Consider the following 24,794-nt stretch of genomic DNA (forward strand, 5'->3'; position numbering starts at 1 on the left):
AAAGTTTGCAATTTTCGCTGAAGCTTTTAACTTCATTGTTACAATATAATTATCATTATCATCGTTATTATATTACCATCATTATATTATTGTAGCATCATTATCATCATTATTATTATTTTTTTCTGACTGGAAAAAGTTTCATTGTCTTCATACATGAATCATGTTAAAAAATTACTTATATCTATCTAATGAGCCAAGTTAACGATTTTGATAATGGATATTCAAATTAACAATAAAAAAGTTTAATTGTTTAAATTGATTTTTATATTTATTACTCTATCTAAGATTAAATTCATTAATAATTATAAATATAATAATAAATACTAAAGTTAATCAAATAATCTAACTGAGAATTATTTTATTTTTGATGATGTTACAAAATTGTTCTCAACTTAGAATTTGAAAAATTTTTTCTTGACTACTAGCCAAATAATAATACAATTGATCGATCAATATTACAAAAGTATTATTTCTATTTACAAATTCGAATAACAAACAAATGTTATGTGTAATTTGTCCTTGACTAGGTCAAAAAAGTGTCCTTAATGTGATGAGAAATGTTTTTCAGATAAGATGTAACAGATTTTCAATTAAATCAATAGTTATGAGTAATAGAAATTGAATGAATTTATTTATTCTTTCAATTTCTTATTCTTTTGTTGTAAGAGTTATGCTGGTATTTCTTTATTTATTATAACGAAAACTATTTTCTGTTATTGAAGAAGAATGTTTACTCCATAAAAAGCATTGTTTGTTGAGAGAAAATGTTTCTGTCAATATTAACTTTTTCATCCCTACAACATTCGACTTCTTCAATTTACAGCGTAAGTAATTTTATAAAAATGGCACTATTTCGTTGATTCATGTTGAAAATCAGTTTTTAATGAAATTCGAGTATACAAAAGTAAATGAAATAAATAACTTGAAATAGAACAAAACCATATTTCGTATAAACATTCAGAGAAAAATGATTTTTCTTACTCCATCGTTAATTATGATAAATCAAATTAGAGAAAGTAAAAAGATAAAACAGGAAGCACATAAATTCAGGAAGATTACAGTTATAATTTGACAGTAATATAGTTGAAAATAAATTAACAAACTTATAATAATATGTATGAAAAGATAATGAGAAGAGAGGAAAGTAAAAGAAGCAAAACTAAATAAATAGGTATAAAAATATCAAGCTATCTATCAATAGTTGGTTATTGATGCAATGATTGAAACAAAAATGCTTGTGGTATTTTCATTCATTTATTATATTTATTGATTATTTATCGAGTCAATGAAAAGTCATAAAATAAAGACATAAGCCTAAAATATTCTTTACAGATCAAGAATAATTTGTTTTTCTAGAAACATACTCATTTTTTCATTACCCTCTGCTTCTCACTTATCTTCAATTTGTTACAATATTGATCTGATTAGCAAATAATCATTCCATTGTTTGTAATATTTAGTCAATGTTGACTGAGTACAGTAAACTTAAAATTTACCGAATATAACTACGATTAATTCATCAATTGAAATAATGATTCAAGAAAATAATAATTAATAATTAATTAATTAATTAATAATAATAATGATAGTAATAATATTTACAACTCACTAAAACTATTTGTTTCATTTTTTTCAACTAACACTCGCCCAGGTATTATAAAATAGTATTATTACAAGAAGTAGTGCATTCTTTAGAGTTTATAGAATATTTTTCATGTCAGTGCTTTTTTCCATTTGTTGCGTAATACAATCATTTGTACATGTAATAATTATTCAAGTGTATTACGTGTAATCTATGATTTTTTTACGCTATTTACGTGCTCAGTGATGTTTTCATTTAGGCTTGGCGGTGTCACTTCGTTCTAACACTTTTCATACTTAACGACATTGAACAAAAAAATATTTATGGTTCATTCATCGATTAACAATTAGTGAGACTTTGATGTATTCAATTTGTTTCTATACATTAATGTTTTATTATTAATTATGTATTTTTTGTTTTATTTATACGTAATCTGTATGTATAATACCCCTAAGTTGAGGTCACACAGCTCAGAAGCTCGTATTTCTTCCACTTTTTTGTTAAAAAAAATCTTTCCTTCTGTCATTCTATTTTTCACATGTTATGTTCATTAAATACAAATTATCTTATTTTTTATTTATCATTAATCACGAAGAAAGGAAACATTAGTGAACGTTGAGGTGTGCATTGTTGTATTTACAGGGACGGGCAATTCGACAAATGGTCGATTTTTTGTGAGATCATAAAACGAGTTTAATTAACTGATAAAAAAGTTATTTAAGTAATTAATAATGTTAATCGATAATCAAAAATTATTCATATATTTCTTCTATTTAGAAATAAACAATTTGTAAATAAGTCAATAACTTTATTAACATTTTCAATGTTTCGAATGAAGTTATTAAAAAAATCATACAATTGAGTAGATATATAAAATTAAAAAAAAATAAAAGTTGAACTACAGATCAATGATTATGGAAGACATTCCGGAAAAATTATAGAATGTAAAAAAAGAAATTTAATTCTAACATGTTCACAAAAAATATAGGCCAAGCATTTTTCTATCTTCAAAATATTAATAATGAGATTATGCTTTTTTTTCATTTTTTTGTTTTGTGAATATATCTCTTTATCGATGAATATTATCAATTCGTTTATACTTTCTTGAATGATAATCATTTGAAAATTCATCACTTAGTCAACAACATTTCATTTGTAATTTTTTAAAAGCACAGAATTTGAAAAAACTTTACGTCTCAATTGTCTTCTTTGTTCATTCAGCCACGTACATTAGTTTTATTTTATCGTAACGGTGTTATCTCACGTCTAGCTCAAGAAGAAATATGAAATAGAGAAAAAAGATACAATTAATCTATCATCAACTTTATAGCCCGCAGCTTTTGTCTTTTTACTTGTATTTTATAATAATTTTTATACTATTCCAAACAATCTATCTCACTTTGCCCCCACAGTACGTGCACACCAACTATATTTTATTGTTTAATTAAACCTAGCATGCTTAGAAAATATTTGAAAAATGAGTCTATAATAAATGATGTTCAACTTCATCGTCTTTCTTCGTTTCATCATTACTATACACACTTCATTTGTATAATAATTATTATTGTTTATTAGTCCATTAATAAATTCTGTTTTATCCCGTTATTCTCGTTGTTTGCACTATCATGAATTCTCAATACATGTTCGTCAATGATTAGTTAACAACTTCTTCCAATCACTAAAATTCATCTTTTTAATAATTTCTTGTTTACTTTGCCCATCTACATTGCTGGACTAGACTTGAGATACACCTCGAAATGTTAAAAATTGTTTTACTTATATAAATAGCTAGTGTCAATGCGTACTGCAGGTATTAATGACATCTGGTAGTCTTCAGGGCTCGACTAAGTCTACTTATATACTGGCCAACCGTGAAAATTTACCAAAGCCATTCTAATACATGCCACGTGTCTCTGTGTTCATTTATTTTTATTCTCAAAGTTTATATTTTACATTACATATCACTTGTTATCATATTCTTGTCTATTTTGGACAATTGTACTCATTAATTATAATGACAATAATAATTAATAATAATTAAAAATAATAACTAATCATAATAATAATAGAAATAATCATGATAATAGAAATAACGACAGATATAAAAAAATCTCATCACACATTTACTATCAAAAATCACGTAATGAATATAAGAAAAAAAGATAATATTAAACAGAAAATGCAGAATAATTAGTCATGAACAACATAATTATTCATAGAATGGTACTATCGATGTATTATAACAATCAATATAAACTCTGTTATCTTCCAATTGTCTTGCCAACATAAAATAACAATACTATCTAATAATTTACTAATTCTTTTTACTTTCTCTTAACATTTTTACTTGGTATTTTTTTATCAAACTTCGTTTATTGCAAACGCTTTTTCAGATGCAATAAAATATCAATATCTAAACTTTGATGATTTTGTACCATTTTTTCTGATTTAGTTGGTTTTATTATCTATAAGAAAAACAATTCACTCAATGTAAACATTACTGTTCACATTGAGAAATTTGACGTTATCAAAAAAATTGAGACACGCGGCTACTCATATGGTGTATTCCGGAGCATGTAAAACAAGTGATGGGCAAACATTCTTCTGGCTATTGTTGCAACAACGGTATTGCGGGCTAATCGCAGTCGATGCAATTAACGTCATAGTTAACATTGACTTTGTATAGAAATCACTTGGTGGTTACCTTCTGTCACGATACAGAAGATAAGTTTTCATCGCCTGTGGTAAATTTAATTCTTGTATCTTATCCAACCGATGCTTGCCAATTCGTTGCCGAATTACTCTTCTACATAAATCCATAAGGGGCAAAGGTTCAGCTACAAAATAAAGTATACCATTTAATATATTTACTTCCTCTTATTGATTCTATATTACTCATATCGCTAATAAGTAACATAGAATATATGAGTGTTTAGACAGCAAGATTGTTTCATTAGAAAAATGCTAAAATTTAAATATCATTTTTTGTTTTAACTAAGAAACTATTTCTTAATATCTAACCACCTTTAGAATAATCATGATATAAAACTTACGATCAAGGCCACCAATGTATTTCATTGTTATTTCACAATGTCCCCACACAGCTGAGACAATTGGATATAACTTTCTTCCTTTCAATCCTCTGAAGGCTACACCCAGGTACTGGCCATCAACTACAAATGCCAATGTGCCTTCATCCATATCTAGTACAACTGTAAATAAAATAAAAACATATTTCTATTTTGTACGTAAAAGTAAGTACTTTAATTAAAAGTTTTAAAAAAATTTATTGGTACCTAAAAATTTATCTGGGACGATGAATGTTTCATCAGGTTTTAGTAACGCAGGATACGTTACACCATTGTTATTTTTCGAATCATGATAGAGTTTATTCCTACCAAGATCCCAGCCCCAACTTAATGCATTGTTGCCGACTAGACTTTGGTAGCCAACACTATGAAGTGGTGCTTCGGCTGTCGCGACACCAACCACTGCGTGAGTTCCTCGCTGTCTCGTACTCCAGTGAATTTCCCAAACATGCATTCCTTTTGTATATCCAACTTTCCCTCGTATGCAATCGGTACTCTGGGCAACTGGATGGCGATGAAACGTTAATTTATCATCTTCCTGAAAAGCGTAAAATAAAGAAGGTTTTTATATTATGTTACATTTATAATTATTAACACTCATTGTTTTTTGAATTATCATAATACCTTGACAAATATATTGAGGCTTCTATCTTCAGCATTCCAGCCATGATGAACTTGTGTTTCCCTAGTGGCGGGTGGCATATCCAGAAGTACATCAAGTCTAGCTGGTCTCGAAAAGTCTTGAGCAAGTTCTCTAGGTACTACAGGTTTGTACGCCACTGTTCCTCCACCCCCCAAACCAAGTGTACCACCGGTACCTGCTCCATTTTCACACGATACGCTCTTTACGCTACCTAAAATTTAAAAAATAAAATTAAAATCTCATCAATAAATTGCATTGTTCGAATATTTCTCATAATAATTGCCGAAATTAAGAACATAATTCAAATTATAATAAAATTAATTGATAAAAAACTTTTCATTTTCTCGTTATTTTTTTTCTTTTTTAAGGAATAAATTTCCATCATGATAATGAGTTTTAATACATGAAAGATTTAATTTGAAACAGCTGAGTAATGATTTTTGTAACATTTTTAAAGTCAATTAATCAAATACTAACAACAATATTTTTAATTTTTTACTATAAAATAAATATAAATAAGAAATTCATATTTTTTATTTACTGTTATCAAATGAAATTAAAATATTCTTGAACATTCAACATTTTAATTGATTAAAAAGTTAAATAGGATATTTTAACGACATGCTTTCGAATAGGAAAATAATCAATAAAAAACTATAATAACGTATCAGGATTATAATATTCAAATAAAGCTGTTGAGAGATTTACGGTGTAAGAATACTTTTTATGTTCTTCAAATAAGTAAGAGAAGGTAATTATTGATTTTAAATATTATAGTGTGCTAAGTATAAAAAAGGATACATTTTTATTTAGTTTACACATACTGGTAAAATATTTTTTTATATTGAAATATGTGTTAAAGAAATAAAGAAAGATAAGCACCTGATATCGTTTGACCCATGGTCATGCCCCGATGATGGGTGCGATAGTGGGGGTGGTGTCGATGATGATGGGGATGGTGACGGAGCTCAACGCAACCCGCCGACAGCTTGTACCTATAGTGTCGTGAACTTGTTGTAGTGTGATGATGACCGGTGGTAGGTGGTGGTACTCCACCGTCCTGTCCACCTCCTCTTCTGGGACTTCCACCTCCACTGCCCACAATATAGCTGCCCCCGCGACCAGCAATCACGCTGTCGTTACAAAGACCGTTGGCTCCAGTTGTGCCAGTCGTCGGCCTAGTCGCACCACGGCTGCCGCCCCCGCTCACGCAACGATTTGCCTTATACCTAAAACGAATTATTTATCATTAAAAACTCATTCTCATTGATTTTTTGCACCTAAAACAATGCTAATTATTTATAAAATTTTACATTTTAATTCTCTTGATTTTTTGACATTAAACAAATAAGCGAGAAGTAAGATACATAAAATAATCGTTAGTAATATGAGACATCAAATGTCCGATAAAAATAAAATTACTGCCGATAGAAATTCATCTTCAATAATAAATGAACCCGTATCATATCGTTTGATATAAAAAAATATGCTTCCTACGTTCATACGTGTACATATATTTCTTAACACCACTTAAAAAAACAAAATTGAAAGACAAAATGACTATCGATCCGCCAATAAAATGAAAAAGCAGATGAATAAGCCATGTAGATTATGCTTTGACATGTGTTTCTTTGTTAGTGTATAATGTAAACGTAACCACTATACGAGTGAACCAGCTCAACTCAAGTTCACCCGCTTCCGGCGTCCCTGCCATACTTCCGCTCATGGATATTTCAGACAAACATTTTGAATCCGCTGTGTGTTCGATTATTCTCGTTGTTATTCTAACATTTCCACTCAAATATTTGATTTCATTCTTCTATTCGAATGATTTATAATGATTTTTAAATGTCAAATAACTGGAAATTAAATTCAATTGAATGACTATCAATTTATTGAAAATGTTGTAGAGTTTTCCATTTTATCTGATTTTGATGTAGTGTGATAAATTCAAAACTGACATTTTTACTGAATAACACTCCAATCGAATGGTGAGAAAAAAATAAATTCATTGTGAGCAATTGAATAATGAATTTAATCAGTATCTTTATTTCGATTAAATCGCAAAGTAAAAGTGATCGTTGGCCTATCATTTTCCGGAATTCTAATAGTTAAGTTGAAAGTCTAAAAAAAGTTAATATGATTTATTAAGATATGTTACTCAACAATAACTATGATACTTCAATTTGTTATCAAACTACAAATACCAGTAAATTTAATAAAGAATGTATATATGACGATATAAAAGACCCGAGATTAAATTTAAAATTCAGTTTCAACTTCAAAATCTTCAATTCTTTTGATTTTCCAATTGCCGCATATAATTTAATTCTGTTTTGGGAATCATCAACCTCATTGAAGATTTTGATGTCTCAAATTAATCCAAAAATCTTATTTTGGTCATCAATGTCATCGTAAATTTTTATATTTTTTTTGTATGGTATTGATATATTTTCAAGGTTTAAAAAAAGTTTTATATAGTACATTTGATACCTAGGAAAGGAAAGTAGTCTAGCTCAAACCACATGTAAAATTATAACCCGAGCTGAAGGTGTGGAGTTTTGAAAAATTTATAAATAAATAAAAACAAAGTAATATTATTTTTACCTAAGAATTTTTACTGGGTTGCTCAGTAAATTCCCGAGTCAGAATTTTACTCTTATTTTGCCGCTGAACCCCCTAAAAATCTATATTTTCTCACTGAACCCGCTGAAAAAATTTATTTTTGCCGCTGAACCTCCTGACAGAAATTATTTTTGCCGCTGAACCTGCTTACTATACTTTATTTAAAATAAAAATTTTTGTCTTCATCCAGAATATCTACGCGTTTTCCATAATTATTATGAATTTATTAATGAAATATATATTCTCAAATTAGTTTTATCAACATTTGACGATTAAAAATTATTTGTAGTGATTTAAAATAATTTCTAATAGTTAGTAATGATGAGGAAATATTTTCTATAATAGCTAATTGTTTATAACAATACATTATTATATTTAATATGATTATTTTATTACTACCGAGTACAGAATGCTTTTATAAACTATGTTTAATAGTATTCAGTTCTTTTGATTAATATTTATTAAAAAAAAAATTATTAAGTTACTTTTAATAATCAGCGATTATTAATTGCAACTTTTAAATTTTTTTTTCATTATTTTGTATATTTTAATTAATTTTTCATTATAAGATTGAGTTACCATTAATAGTATTTCATTTATAATATTAATTATTGTGAATTTAAATAAGTAGAATTTATAAATTCGACACAGCGCAGTGGATGCAGGAACCTGGACTCGATCTCTCGATGCTAAGCAAAATTTCTCGTGTACAGAACTTGGATAGGTGACCGCCAGGAACACCAATGATTTTTTTCTACTTCCTGCTAGACCCCCTGAATGAAAAAATCCCACTGAACCTCCTGAATTTTTTTCTACGTTAAACCCCTTGAAATTATTTTTGCCGCTGAAGTCCCCGAATTTTTTAAAAATATTATGCCGCTGAAGCCCTTGAATCGGGAATTATGAAGGAGGTTCAGCGACAAAATATAAAAATATTTTATATTATTTTTCTTATACGAAAAAATAATTTTTTCCCGCTGATGCTCCTGACTTCAGGAGGTTCAGTGGCAAAATAAGAGTAAAATTCTGACTCGGGTTTTACTTCACGCGCGCATATGGTTCTGCATTATTGGGATATTTCAGTAAAATTTACTAAACCGCTCAGTAAATTGTATAAATGTATACTTGTAATTCGAATTTGAACTTGAAGTGGTAGTTGAAGATTTTGAAGTTGACAAAATATTTTAAACTCTATTTCGGGAAGATAAAAAAATCGAAAAAGACATTAGTAACAATAATAAAATAAAAAATAACAGAGACGTAGTAATCGGTATTTAATACAGGGTTCATAGGTCATCATATATTTAAACGGTACGTCAATGGATAAACACAACAGGGTAAAAATATGGAATACATAGCACGTAAAATGTGATAGAGGAACACAAGTATAGTATTGATCTATTTTCCTTTTGGCCCCACCTCGAGAATGTAAACCAACCCAAATTCTCTCGTCTCTTTGCACTTAATCGGTGTCTCTTAATGCACTCTGACAGACATTGTGCCATGTGAATAAACAAACTGGAGATTAATATGATATTTAAATGAAATTTCACAAATTACTACTTAAAAACTCTCTTTTTTCGACATGAAGATACGAGATTTGAATGATAATAGCACGACCAACAAAAAATAAAGATTAGACACAAATAACATCCGCAGTGATATAGAGCGCGAAAGTTGGTGTTTGTCTAACGTATTTGGTTAAATTTATCTGGTTATTTAGTATGTCTCAACGTTATCGAAGGGAAACGAGTAATTGCACGCGCACGTGTATACGAGACCATAAAGGGATTTGGCAGAGGGTGGTGGGTTTTAGCAACGGATTTGCGTGAGGAAGCCTATATCCTGGGAATATTGGGGATTCGTTGACACGTTGAAACAGCAGGAATCGATCAAACACCAGCGACGACGAGGACGAGATTATCGTTCAACATGCACACCACCAGTTACACCAGTCTAGTTATATAGATATACGTCCTCCTATTATCTCTTTTGCTGATTGCCAATGAGGTTTCCAATTTAACTCGGCAACAGAGGATTAGAGCAGATTCTGTGGATACTACTATGAAATCAAAATATACCATCATATATTTAACATTATCACCACACGTACAACCTTTTTTTTATATATAGCTTAACAACAAATAGCCTATTTCAGTTAAATATCAATTATTATTCATTTTAATAATTTAATCGGATTCTGTTATGATTCAAAAAAGTTTAACTCCATTTTAATCTCCGTCATATAAAGCTAAAATTATCAATTGAAATTTTTCATTTCTGTTCATCCCAATATAAAACTTCTGCCAGATAATAACGATTAAGTTTTTTTCTACAATTTTTTTGCTTTATGTATAAAATCATACACACACCTACACATTTATCAGCTGCCACAACAAAGGGCCATTTCCCCCAGAACAAGCCCCAAGGATTTAGATGGGAACCTTTGGTCGAGACTCTTCTCTTTTAACTTGTATTCTTTTGTCTTAGAAACGATATTTTTTTTCTGTTCTCCCTTGATTTTTTTCTCTTTACTTTTTTTTCAATTCCACGAGGATTGAGAAACAATTTCTCTCACAATTAAAATCAAATATTCTAGAAAACTTTTTTGCTGGAAACTAGATGAGCAAGCTACAATAAACAACTTGCTTTTAATTGCAATGTTAAGTAAATAGAAAAAATATTCACTGTAGGAATGATCAAATAATAATGAATTTATAAATATTGGCAAGATCAGTATAAACAATTCATGAATAATATCATCATTAGCTTCTTGAAATTACATTCAAACGTTTAATATAAAAAAAACTGTGAAAAAAGTGTATAATTAATGCAAAAATTTGTTGGCATTATAGAAAATGACTCAACTAAACTCAATGTTCATGTTTATTACTGGGATTCTAGGATTCATAAAGGAACAATACAATAACGTAATTCGATAATCATGAAAACGCACGAAAACGATAATTTGTTAATCTGATAGTAATGGTTGTGCAATGATCAATAAAGTAGTGAACAAGAATGAAATCTAAGTCAACATAGATAGCCGAATTTATTGTAATTGTATATACGTCGTGTATACATCTAAATATGAATGAAGTTATTCATAAAGTGAGAGACAGGAGCGATCAATGTACACATTAGACATACAAGTGGAGCGATATTTTATCGAACTCTGAACATTTTTCAATTACATACATATACCACTGATTATTTACAATTTAAGTATTCACATTGAACTCTGTTCAGTTATTATTTATTGGATGCTTGCGTGAATGTTATCATAAAATATAACATTATACCCGATGTATGATGACGTCTACTACGATTTCAATGATGAAATTAAGAATTGAGGTGAGAAGATTTTCTCAAGGACTACCTTGCTATCGAAGGAAAAACGAAAGGTTCAGAAATATCAAACATGTGTTATAATGACATCTTTCGTAGTATTACTGACGTATTTTATATACTTTTGACGCACGTGTTAATATATTTTACTTTATGTAAACCTTTATAGTATTCACATGTAGGCGTTCGTGATAAAAGTTTTATTTGTCCTTGCAATTCACAATATACATTAACATTATCGTGATTCTATTTAATAGATAAACTCCCTTTCGGATATATTATTTCAAGCATCAAGGTTACAAAATTTCGGGAAAAAATTGTATTCGGACAAAAATAACAAAATCGAAATAGAAAAAATGAACACGAATTAGATGTTGTTGTATAGGACAATGAACAATTGTACATTGTTACTAAGTTATGGTATTGTTACTTCATCATGCTTGGACCGTGTTCACATAATTAGGCTGTAAACGTTTTCAGACAATCACTATTGTCTTCTTACGGAACATTCTGGCAAGATTATACCCTTTACGCCTATATTCTATAAAAAAATTCAAGACACCCATTGACAACGAAAAATATATTCAAGGTTTTTCGAAAATACTTCAAGTACCTCTAACTATTCAATATCTAATTAACTCTGCTAATGATAGCCAATCAAATATACATCTATACACAATTTTATTAATTTTATATTCACTCTAATGCTCTATTCTACATAATCAGTTTAATAGTATAATTATACTATAATATCCTGAATGACTAAACATAAATAATAACAGAAAGGTTGGATTCATACATACGAAATTACACTAAATTTACTGCTATTTATATTTTTAACGATAAAATAATAAAAAACTATTTGTCAGGTAAAGATAAAAAAAAATTTCTCGTTTCAACATTGAAGAATATAAAAATAGGATATTTTTTATAAATTAATTTATCAACAATTAATTTTATGTAAAAGATTAATCATCAATATTTTCAGTTTGGATTTGAATATGGAGAGAATGTAAAATCAAAATGGCTGACATGAGTCGATCAGCGAACAGCTTGGTAGCCGTGACCTTGTCTGGTCTCGACCCCACTGTACAGCTTACTTACACATAACATTACATTCTTCGCGACTTGCCCCACTACCTTATTTGCATAAAGTACACAAGAAAAGGAGAAAAGATGTAAACAAACTTCATATACACTCAATATTGTAATACAGGAATAAAAAAATGTTATCGAATTTATTAAATGTTATAATAAAATAAAACCATATGGAGAGTGATGTAAAAAAAAAGAATATATACTTGTTAGCTTGGTCACCAGCGTGAAATGACAATGGACGCGTGTACTAACGAGAGAAGAATATAAAGAATAAACTTATTTGTTCATGTTCAAAAATAGTGAGAAAGAAGGGGAGAAAGAGAGTGAATAAGAAAGAAGAGAGATCATTTAGAGAAAAAAGATCTATCTAAATGAATATTTATTGATAGAAATGAAAATGATGCCTGTCACATAAATAATAAAATTAAGAAAGGTTTATTGAAAAGGGTCAATGATCGCTTTATGAATATAAATAGATAGTATCAAAGTAGAGATAGTACAGAAAATATATTTGCAATTACACTTTATGATATTGACCATGAAAAAAGTGAAAGTAAAGAATTTGAAATAAAAGGTTGTATTGAAACTGATCTACATGTTTTCTCACTTTTATTCTTTATTCATTTTTTTGTCCTCATCCTTCTGGCTTTATATACTTTTATTTCTTACTCTCTACTCATTACCGTTTCGTTGAACTCGTTCAAGTTCTCTTGCACGATTACGCACTCCTGAAAGTACTTGCTCTTCTTTGTTTTTCTTTGTGGTTTGTTGAAGAAAGAATAAGGCTTTTAAAAAACCGTACTCTGTTCGCAAATCAAGACACAAGGTAAAACCAGGTAAAATGGTATATGACTCAGTTAAACTCCCTTTTTTTGGAATAAAGTTCAGATAAGGATTTTTTTGTTACTTCAAGCACTTCTATAACTTTTCGAGGTCAGCCAACTTAAAAATATTCCTGGGTGTCGTCTCTTCATTCAATTTCAGCAGCAGAAATTAGATATGAAACAGCTGCTGTTGTATCCCACAGTGATGAGTCAATATACTTGTACTATACTAATATAACATAATGTAATATATAATATAGGAAACATTAGTGATTGAAATCAAGTGATTACGTCAGCTTCAATAATCGTGTCAATTTACTATCACATATTATTGTTCCTCTTTCTTCTACTTAGAGTTATAACAGTTGATCCATGTGAAAATATCACGTCAAATTATTGTATTCTTTTTTCATTCAGTTTATTGTTAAATTATTGATTGTTACAACGATCTAGTCTTTTTACAGATAAAAAAATTCTGCTTTAAAAAAAATAAAAATGATGTATTGTTTATCTGTTGTTTTAACAAAAAGAAAAATTATATCACTATATTTTTTTACAATAAATAATTATTAAAATTGATTATATCCATGAGGACATCCAAATTGACAAGATACACGCACGAAGTCATGTGCAACAGACGTGCGAATTGGCTGTCTATACATGAGCACGCAAACTAATAAATTCCTTTCCTTTAATTCTCTTCGTAGTTGCTAACAGCTCTAGTAGCTTGGAACATCTGTATAATATTCTCAAGTAATTAAATAGTAAAAATTAATTTTAAATCAACAGTAAGATACTATATTTTACAAATACTTTTATAAAAAAAGTGATAAATTTATTATGCAAATTATTTTCACGTGAAGTTAAAAATTAATCGACAAGATTATTTGTAATGATCTTGTAAAAAAAACATTATATATATATATATATAACATTATAAGTCAAGTAAAGAGCCTTTGTGGTAACGTCGTCTTCAACCGTAGAACCGGTATCGGTCAGAGCCCTCGTAGCTTTATCGGATACATAATACAGTGACATCAACACATTGCACTTTATTTCCTTTTTTCATTCACCTTTCTTTTTCTATAAAATTAATATTCATCAATATGTAAATGCATAAAAATCTTTTCAAATCATTCAAAAATCATCATCTATAAATAATGGACTTTTAATGAATAATGATCATTCACAGATTTGAATTTATATTAAATGATTAATGGCTAATTTGTAAGAAATATAATGAAAATAGCTATTACCAAGTTGAATCAAGGACATTGTATCAAGGAGAAACTGACGAAATTCTGTAATGTGGTACAACATAACAAGCAGAGAAGCCAAACGTGCAAAATAAGCACTTTCAAGTTAAACCTCTTACATGTAATTTTTAATGTTGTAAGTTTTACACTTTTTTTCTACTCCTTAGATTCAATAGCCAATATGTATGTGACAGATTAAATGTAACAACAAACAATGTAGCTAACCGTACAAGCGAGTGGACAATAAATGGAAAAGCTTACAGTAGTCTGAAAAGCATGTTTGTCGATAAATAAAACTACAGAAATAATAAAACTATGAAATGAACTTAATAAAAAGATCAGTACTTATTCTTCTTTATCATCTGGAACGTAAATGGTTAAAAATTGATAAAGCACGTTGAATTAACTTTTCATACAGTTTCAAAAGGATAATCATAGTAGATGAAAAAACCATATATATATACATACACTTCTTTCAGCACTAGTGATATGACAAATAGATAGAATAAATGATGAAGTATTTCATTTTTGATGAAAAATGACTTGTTGAACGAGTAAACTTTATTTAAAAAAATTTAAACTTAATACAAAGAAAAAAGTGTTTGTTAATTAGGAATATTAAATTCTGAACAGTGTTAATGAAGTTGTGAGTAAATTTCAGAGACCATTAGAATAGTCAAAAACCTCCGGAAGATAGAGAAAGAGAGAGAGAGAGAAACTATCAGAAACAGTAACGATTAAAACGAGAGCTACAGGTGAGTACATGACGTCGAGTATCCAATTAGGATTCGTTAGCCTAAGGGTCCATTCTACGTCCTGTAGCCATGGGAGCTTGTTGTCAAGGGCTACAGTACCGGTAGATAGAAACTACAATATTAGATTGAGCGTATCAATATGCGAACATACTGAATTCGGTTCGACTACTCAAAATCGATAGTGAATTGGTATAATAAATCATAGTAACCATCTTTCACTTACACGTCTTTTTACCTACTGCTTATTTCCTTTAATTCGAGTTATTTATAACCAGAACTGTAAAATGTCTGCGATCGATATATAATGAAGGAGTGAATAATTTTGAAGCAGCTCGTGCGTGAAGAAAACACATGTCTACAAAGCAAATTAGTGTGGAGATAAGTAAAAGGACAAAGTCATTTCTGAGATTATAATCAAAAATATGTAAATAGATGTTAAAAATTGGTACAGAGTCTTTTACATAATTTCTGTTTAATAGGTATAGTGAAAACTATTTCTTAATTATGGCCAAGATACTTAGCGCGTAACTAAAAAACTTTTACAATAGTGGGATGTTTAGTTCCTCAAGGACGACCAGATGCCAAGAAAATTTTTCTATTTTTTTTGACTCTTCTTATCTCCATGTTAACAAAACTTACTAGTTTCTCCAAAGAAGCTGTCAATGCTTAGAAATATCATTTCAATATCTAATAATAATAAATAAAGTTTTAATATTCTATTGATTCTTTAATTATTCAACTATTCACCAGAAAACACATCAACCCACCTATAAATATTTTAAAATTTCATTTTATAACAGGGTATTTGATAATTCTTAAATTTATTTCAATTTCTGAGAGACTTTGAAATTTTTTGATAGCTAATGAAATCAGTCAGTTATATGAAACTGAGTTGTGTTGAGTAAAAAAAAACTTAACTAAAACATCTGCTGTACAAGTGACGACACGAGAAAGTATTGTAAAACTGTTATGTACAAAGAGAATCAAGGATGACGATACGCGCCTGTGTAAGTAACACTCAACACAAGTGCTGAGATACGAATGAGAGATGACTATTTTCATTTGCAAATAAATTGTTGGGGCCACCCACACCACAAAGAACATGATAAGCTATAAAGCATTGTATTGGATTTCTGAAGGTATTTACAAAACTGAATAAACGCTCGTATATTCCTCATTCATTTTTGGAGCACGTTGATGAAAATTTGACTGATTCTAGATTAAAATATATGGAACTATATTAAAATTAATGTCAACTATGCGTGATACAGTTACATTCATAAATTCATTCATTAAGAAATACTTAAAGCTTACAGAGATAAACAATCATTTTTAATTAAAAGATCATAATAATACTTGGAACACATGTTATTGTATTATTGATAAATACATAATTATTTTTTTTTGACAATTCATAATCCATACTGGCTAACCAACATTAAATTTTTAATTCATTTTTTTTTGCTTTTCACAAATTGGACAGACATTGTGAAACTTGGAGGCTAGATTTATTAGAAAGTATTTAAGGAGTCATTAAGAAGGTCAAATACACTTTTTCTTATTGCTGAATCAAGCTATGTTAAGAGTTACAAAAATATTTTTTTGGTAAATTTACATTTGAGCAACATTATGAGTTATGTTATAAACTACGTACAGTCCAGTAAATATAGGAGGTTTTACTCCATTTGTGGGCACATTTTTTGTAAAATGGACACTTTTTTAATTTTCCAACGTCGAAATATCCGCAATAACTTATAGAAAAAATGTGCCTAAAACTGTAAGTGCGCCGGTTTTTTTTTTCTATGTTTTTTTCACATTTTAGTGATCCTGTGTATCTAAGCGAGATAGCGTTATAGGCAGTGCCGCATGCTAGAAAAGGATATAGCTAGTTAAAATAAAAGGCAATGCATTTTTTATGGAAGAAGTCTTTTTTCTTTTTTTTGTGATTTATTTTCTGTTTTTTTGTAAAGAAAAATATGGAATATTATTTATTTATAAATGGCATTTGTAAAAAATAATTCTCTGTAATAAATATATAATAATGTAAGCAATAATAATTAAAAATGCATGTCACATGTGAAAAAGGCAAATAAATAATATTCTATAAAAAAGACTTCTCCTGAAAAAAAATCGGCGCTCTTTCAGTTTTGGGTACATTTTTTCTATATATTATTTCGGATACTTTGATGTCGGAAAATTAAAAATTGTCCATTGTAAAAAGAATTGCCCACAAATGAAGCAAAACTTCCTATATTAACTGGACTATTAGGAATATAATTAATTTCCCCTTGTTTTCTGTTTAATAAAATTTCCATGAATTTCCATGAAAAACCTAACTAATGATTTCAATGCTCGTCATTTTTTATTGTAAATAATCGTTGAATAGTTGAATGAATGTATTGTACATAGATAAAGAAGTATAAATAGTACATTGAAGGAAAGTAAATTGCTTCATTAGTCATCATATAATTCCGATCAATATTTAACTATTCTGTTAAAGATAGTCATTTGGACAGCGTTAAATTTGTGTGTAGTAAACTTGAAAGAAATTTTTTTTAATTATAATGTAATTTTTATTTGTTGTAGTTGACTCTAGGCTATGCGAAAATAATCACATTCAGAAAATGAGTTTTATGGAATTTTGTACAAAATTAGGCAAAAAATGCATATCACATAGATAATTTACTTAAAACGTAAAGTAAACATTTAAATATTGACTTTATCACATCTTTGTCAGAATCCCCGGTACTAATATTGCTTGATGTTGAGATAACATAAAAGTAAACTCGTAAAGAAAAAACATGGATAAGCAGAAAAAACTTTCTATCTTAATTGGAAAGATGTTCGAATTTTAAAAATAACTTATAAAATACGAAGTGAATTTTGATGGAAATTGCAGATGTGACTGTGTAAAACGACAGTAGAAAGCATCAATTATTCTTTAAAAAGTAGTGTAAATTGATTTTGGACTGTTATTAAAAATAACTTTGGGATAGAACGCATTTTTCAAGAAGTCATTAATAAAAATTGAATCAATAATTTTCTTTGTTGAAAGAATATTGTGTGTTGAAAAATACAATACAATTTAGATGTATTATTCATATACAAATCTTTAAATAAATGTAACGTATCATTTGTATATATTTAACGAAAAAATTTTTAAATTGAAGTAAAAATATATTTCGAGATAAAAAAAAAAAAACATTTGTTATTATATATTTTCAATAACACATTTCCTCTTGAAACTTGCGAAATATTGAAAATACCACATAAAAGAGGAAAAATGTAGAGAAAAGAAAACATTTTTAAAACCATAGAATCAGTATTATATATACATGATCAAGCGAAAAAGGGACAGGAATTATGGACCACAGGGACAAGAAGGTAAAGGAGAAAACGTGACGCAGCAACAGGCGGTAAACAACATCCTGCTGGCTATTTTATCTGGAATTTTGAGACAAACAGCCCTTCAAAACCAGTCTTATAGAGAGTGTAAGATGTACTCAGTCGATTGTATAATATATGAATACCTTGAAGAGTAAAAATGGAAGATTATATATAATTTTCAAACTGTTATGCTTTTATTTATTGCTATACATTGTCAAGTAGAAAACGAATATTTATTTTTTTTTAACATCTTTTAAGATAATTTTTTAATTCAACTGTATTAGGCTACATGACTTTATTAATTAGCCATTTCAAGAAATGTATTTGAGATTCGAGAACACCACGTAGAAGGTGAAGAAAAAAAACTTCTTTAAGACAGAATTGGCACATATAAGTTGGCTCCAAAAAACCAACATTAGATATATTCTCATTAAAATACGTTGATTTCGATTAATACGGAATGATGATAACAACACAAGAAATTACAACTTTTTAATTTTATTTACAGCACTGAAATATATCATGCTAAACCACAAAGGAAAAGCGCACACTGTACTTCACGTTGATGCGGTATTGTTCGAGTGACTAGGCGTTAGAGCAGGTAGATTTCAAATATAAGGTGTTAAGCTCCAAAAAGCTCAACATATTATTTCTAGAAATTCTCCATTATTTTCTCTAAGAAGAATGTTGGTTGTGGTTAATATTATAATTAAGTGATATTTAAATACTTTTCTACCCTAAAATTGTTAGCTTTGTCAAACAGGTAACAAAACTACCTGGCAGTTCATTGCTTAACCCATTAATGCCTACCGTGTCCATATTGACCTGTAAATTTAGGTAGAATAAACTCATGACTATGCCAACCCTTAAAAGTTAGTGTGGTGTATCGATAGTTTTGATATTGCAGATTCGGGAATTAATAGATTACTTTGGGTGGTTGGGAATATGATTGAAGTACCAGATTCAATAGCGTAGAAAAAGTAAGCAATTTTAACTTACGTAAATACAGTAGCAATGCTGAAACTCTAGTAAATCTGAGTGTACTATAAATTATAAAAGTAAATGTTCGCTTTTACTTGACATCATTTATTCAGACAAATAGTAGATCAAGTCCACGGGAGACTTCTTTTACGATAACCCTGTCGTTATTATTGTGCAACATAGCATATAATTATGGGCATTACGAGAGTTAGATGGGTTTGCAATGCATTCACCGTGAAGGGGACCTTCGAACGTTAATTCTTTTACTTTTTTTCCCATTTTTCTTCTTGTCTCTGCATATCTCACATATAATGTCTCTAATCGATGAAATCGTGTCAGAATCAATGTCGTAGCGATTGGTCATACAAGTTTGTATTGATAGAAAACAGTATTTGTACTGAACGTCAAGGTAATTCAATATGCAACTGAATGTTATACGTCCAGATGATGATAAAAAAGATTAAAAAAGTTATCTGCATATTATAATTGACCATTTCGCCATATTTTTATCATTTTTTTTTCACATTTTGCTCATTTGTCTTTCTAAATACTAATAATTCAATAATATGAATATATAGAAACTCAGATAATCTTGAATTAATATTTGTTATGAATGTTCAAATTCGGTTTCATTATAAATATGAATTATACGTGAAGAATTATTACATGTCAGTCATCGTGGTTCATTCGGTGGTAAACACGTGTATTTATTTTTCCTACGATTCTAATGAAACTTTCACTCAATGATGGTTTGTTTGAAATATATTTTTCCCTCAATGTAGTATTTTTAAGCACATCACAACATTATTAGCAAATAAATAAAAACTAGTCGAGTACATTTTATTAAGATTTATTACTAGGTTTTATATTGATTTTCTCCATAAAGATATATGTACTATATACGTGTACATATACTAGAGTAAATTTACCCTGAAGAAGTAGGATCAAAGCAAGAATGAAAACTTTTTTCTTTATTTTTCATAAATACACTTACTGTACGCAACGAAAAGACGTAAGTAATTTCATTTTCAATATTCTGTTGAGAAAAGAAACTTGGGTTTTTCAATGAAATTTTCCAATAAATTTAGTTTCATTATTATGTGTATTAATTGTATTTAAGGTGAATGGAAATACCAAAATTAAACGTACAGCTGATAAATCTCATTGAATCGTAAGAAAAATTGTTTAATTAATGAAAATTTTTTTCAACAATTTTCAATGTTATCACGTAACATAATACCAAGTTTTATACTTAACAAATTAAAGTGAGGTGCTGAGATATAACACGGCCTGATTACTCGTAATTTATAAGTAAAAGACAAAAGCCGTTAACACGATTACCATTGCAATTCTGATTGTGCTATGAACCAAAGAGACTTTCTATTCTATTTTCTTGCTGTTAAAATTACCATCGAGTGGTATTAAGATATATATATATATATATATAAATTATTTAATTGTATATTATAATTATATAAATAATAGAAATGTTTGTAGCAATATATTAGTCTTCACTTAAATCATTCATGCATGTATTTATATATAGCCATTATATAATGTGTTCGAAAATTGGAATGTAAAAAGTAAACACGTGCTGACCTTATGGAGGTTAAACTAATATATAATTCAACTCGCTGGGCGTAAAAAACAAATAAGTAATTCAATTTAAAATGTAGCTCGAATTTGAGTATTCATTTAAAAGGTATAGTATCGTAACAGACGCTCTGTACTTTTAGGTTTCGGAACCAAGGTCAAAATATTACGAAAATGCCACGTTGAAAACGGAACACAATGTGGATGGTGAAGGGACAATGGCGAGGAAGTAAAAACGATCAAATAAAGAAACGAGAAAAGGAAGAAAATAAATTCTCAAGCAACTTACGTTCGTCGCGCCTTAACCGCCCAATCCATATTATACTGTGCTTACGACGTATCCAACTAATAGTAATGAACAGTTGCACACTAATATTTGTTCAATTATTGATTACTTCCAATTTTTAAATTTCTCTCCTAATAATATAAAAGAACTACGTTTAATAAATATATATAAAGATGTATATGTATATACATACATATAGGTATTAATATGAATAATATTGCACTCGTACACACATCAACACACTTGGTCAATTATCTCATCGACATTTGCACACAATACAAGTTCTAACGTTAGCGTCACTAAAATAGTTCAGGATACTTTTCATGTCGTTTTCGAGATATGTAAGAGTGCGAAAGTAAACAATCGATATTATTAGCGATGTTTTTAATAATTTCGAACAATTGATGGTTAATTAATTTTTTTTTTTATATAATACAGAGTCTGCCGAGCCGCGTTTTAATAAAGTCACACTTATAATTCCGTTATGTATATTTCTTCGTTTGTAACTACACTTGTGATGAACTTTTAAAAAAAATAACTAAGCAACTGGAGTAATTACAGATGAAAATAATAATAATTTAAGTTAAAAATGAGCCACAAATGAACACTCCTTTTAACGGCTCAGCAAAGACTGAGTGAGAGCGCGGGCGCTGAAGCCGATGCGCATGGCAAATTCGGAGTAGGGATAAATATAAGTGGGGAAGTGAACAGAGGGAGTAGAAGTGTACAGTCTCGTGTTCATGCATATTGGTACCCTGCAACTGATTCCCTTGGGTTTTAAGAAGGGACACACCCGGGGGTCGTTTTATACAAAACCCTAAAAGGGACGACGTTGACTGTACGTTGAGTGCAGGCCGTGCAAGATGAGAATATAGTATGGATTATGGAACTAGTACAGATGTAAAGAGTGGATAGACTATATAGAATCGAGGGTCGGCGTTCTTCGAAGGGTGAAACCCTTGTGCATTGGGGTTTCACAGTACATACTCCCGAAGGGAAAGGGACCGATGATAGAAGGTTCGATGTGGAATTAACCCTGGAGAAATTTCATGTAATATTTGAGACTGACGCACGGACAGTTTTATCAAGAGTATGGTAATCATTCCAGAGCTTTTATTATGAATAATAAAATGGATGTTCGTTTATCTCACAATCTAATGTTGCAGTTATAATAAAGTTGCGATGAGGATATAGTTAATTGCATTAATCCTGTAGGTTTGTGTTAAGACATGCGAAATGTTCTTGAAGAGGATTGGTCTAAAGGTTTTAATGAGATTCAAATGATGTCACTGAATTGAAGCAAAGGAAATTCAAGTCTTAAATGTATTTTTTTATTTTTTACCGTGGTGATATGCAGTTATCTTGGATATAAATGGTTTCCGAATAGACGATAGTCTATCCAAAAGGTCAAAGATTAGTCAATTGATTCCAGTTTACTTTATAAACTGTATAAAATTTTCAGAAGGACCCGTGATTTTTGAAATATTGTCCTAAGCAAGTAGTAATTTCTCTCGTAACCATATATCACAAGATATTGCTTCTATCAACTTCTTATCCAGTCGATATTTATTAATTTATTCCACTAAATTTTCTTCCATATATATTACAGAAAAAAGTGTAATACATATTTCTGGCTTCTATACCTAAAATTATATACATCACTGTGAAATTGCACCTTAGGTTTAGGTATGCGAGGCATTATGGTGGGATTGGAGATCCTTAAGGCCCAACTTTGAACCAGAATTTTCAGGTAAAAAGAGATCGACCGAATAAGGTACATGTCAGAATGGAATGACAAATGTGCAGACGGTATTAAAGAAAAAAAAGAAAATAATATGAGGAAGCCGAGAGAATACTGAATGTAATGGTATGTATATACAGCACATTTGTATCTTCGATTATTATTACTATTATTACTTTTATGGAATACAAAATTATTATCGATAACAGTAATAGTATTTTTTTATTCACCAATATTAATATGACTTTCAACTATTATGTTATCATTACTATATTCTAAATGTTATTATTTATTTACATTATATCAGTAATAACAATAAGAATAAGTAGAGTGTTGACTCGATCGTTGTGCCGTTTACTAAGAAAAATAGTTCCCTGCAAGTCTTTGTTGATGTCGCAGCCATTTCCTTGCTCTCTCTACCTTATTCCCAGCTATAAAAGATCTTGTCGTCGTCTCACGGGACTACCTTGCCAACTTGCTCTCAGGGTGAGCGACTTTGCTCTTCGTGAGCCCTTTCAACGGAATACGTCTGCCTCGTAGTGATATCCAATTTGTTAAAATAGAAGTAGACTCATCGATATCTTGTGATAAATAAATCCATTTCCCATTCACTGTATTTTATCCTCTAAAAAATTTCAATTCACCTGTATTACGTAATATTTTTTTTTCTTTAAAATAAAAATAAATAAATACCGAGAGTTTTAATTATAAAATAAAATTATTCTTAATACTTCAAATGTATTTCAGAATTCTAGGGTTGTCTTAGAAGACTGACAGTAATAAACATACACGATTTACTTTTGTTAATGTATGAGTGAAAAGAAGGTTACAGGTAAAATAGCCCGAAAGTTTTTTCTCAAGGCCTGAGAGACCCTTTGTCTTGGGACTTGAAGCGTGGAATTTTTAAAAATCGCTACAAATCCAACATTTGTTATGATTTAAATAATTGAAAACTATTCAACAATAAATAGATTATAGCTTTATAAATTTCAACATTATTTGAATATTATTATGTGACTATTATATTCAAAATACAAAGATAAGAGTCATAACTTAAAACCTACGACGTTGATGCATTCACTATACAATATGAATTTAGAATAATTTATTTCATGGTATACTACTATACAGTATATAGAAAGAGTAAATATATATACACAATTTATAAAAAAAAGTTACCTAAAAAATTAGAAAAAAGGTTTATAAAGGGAAATTATGAAAGACTTTGTTGTTATTGAAATATAAGTATGAATGAAATACGATTTGCATTCATCGCTAAAAATTATATATATACATATATACACGTAGTTACGTAATTACAAACAACTATTAATACTTGCTGAGTAGTAGACTTTTCAATATTTATTATATAGTAATAACCTGAGAACTATAACTTTTTATTGAATTTACTAAATTTGTGATGGAGACATTCATATTTAAATACTCGTTTAACCTTCAATCAATGTTAGATGCCACAACTTTTCATTTAGTGTATAATTTATGTAATTTTTATTTATGCTGTAAAAAACACATTGATGACATTTTTAGCATGCAAAAGTTAGATGTATGAAATAGATGAATAA

The 24,794-nt window shown here is 29.1% G+C and overlaps 1 protein-coding gene across 3 annotated transcripts; it reads right to left on the minus strand.

Annotated features, from left to right (window-relative positions):
• Window positions 1-671: 671 nt before the first annotated feature.
• On the minus strand, window positions 672-22,089 carry gus (gustavus). 3 transcript variants are annotated; one of them, XM_035083538.1, is made up of 7 exons: window positions 21,704-22,089; window positions 21,474-21,601; window positions 6,200-6,546; window positions 5,299-5,528; window positions 4,882-5,212; window positions 4,639-4,797; window positions 672-4,422 (listed from the first exon to the last, which is right to left on the minus strand). In XM_035083538.1, the coding sequence occupies exons 2-7, from the start codon at window positions 21,500-21,502 to the stop codon at window positions 4,286-4,288; spliced, it is 1,233 nt and encodes a 410-aa protein (XP_034939429.1). In that variant the 5' UTR covers window positions 21,503-21,601; window positions 21,704-22,089; the 3' UTR covers window positions 672-4,285. The 3 variants fall into 3 exon arrangements, with proteins under 3 accessions (XP_034939429.1, XP_034939428.1, XP_034939430.1); XM_035083537.1 differs by having other exon boundaries at window positions 21,664-22,089; XM_035083539.1 differs by lacking the exon at window positions 21,474-21,601 and having other exon boundaries at window positions 21,664-22,089.
• Between the last annotated feature and the right edge of the window lie 2,705 nt (window positions 22,090-24,794).

The sequence above is a fragment of the Chelonus insularis genome, unplaced genomic scaffold (genome assembly GCF_013357705.1).
Source record: "Chelonus insularis isolate UGA/USDA-ARS -01 unplaced genomic scaffold, ASM1335770v1 contig_359_pilon, whole genome shotgun sequence".
In the NCBI taxonomy this organism is placed as follows: Eukaryota; Metazoa; Arthropoda; class Insecta; order Hymenoptera; family Braconidae; genus Chelonus; species Chelonus insularis.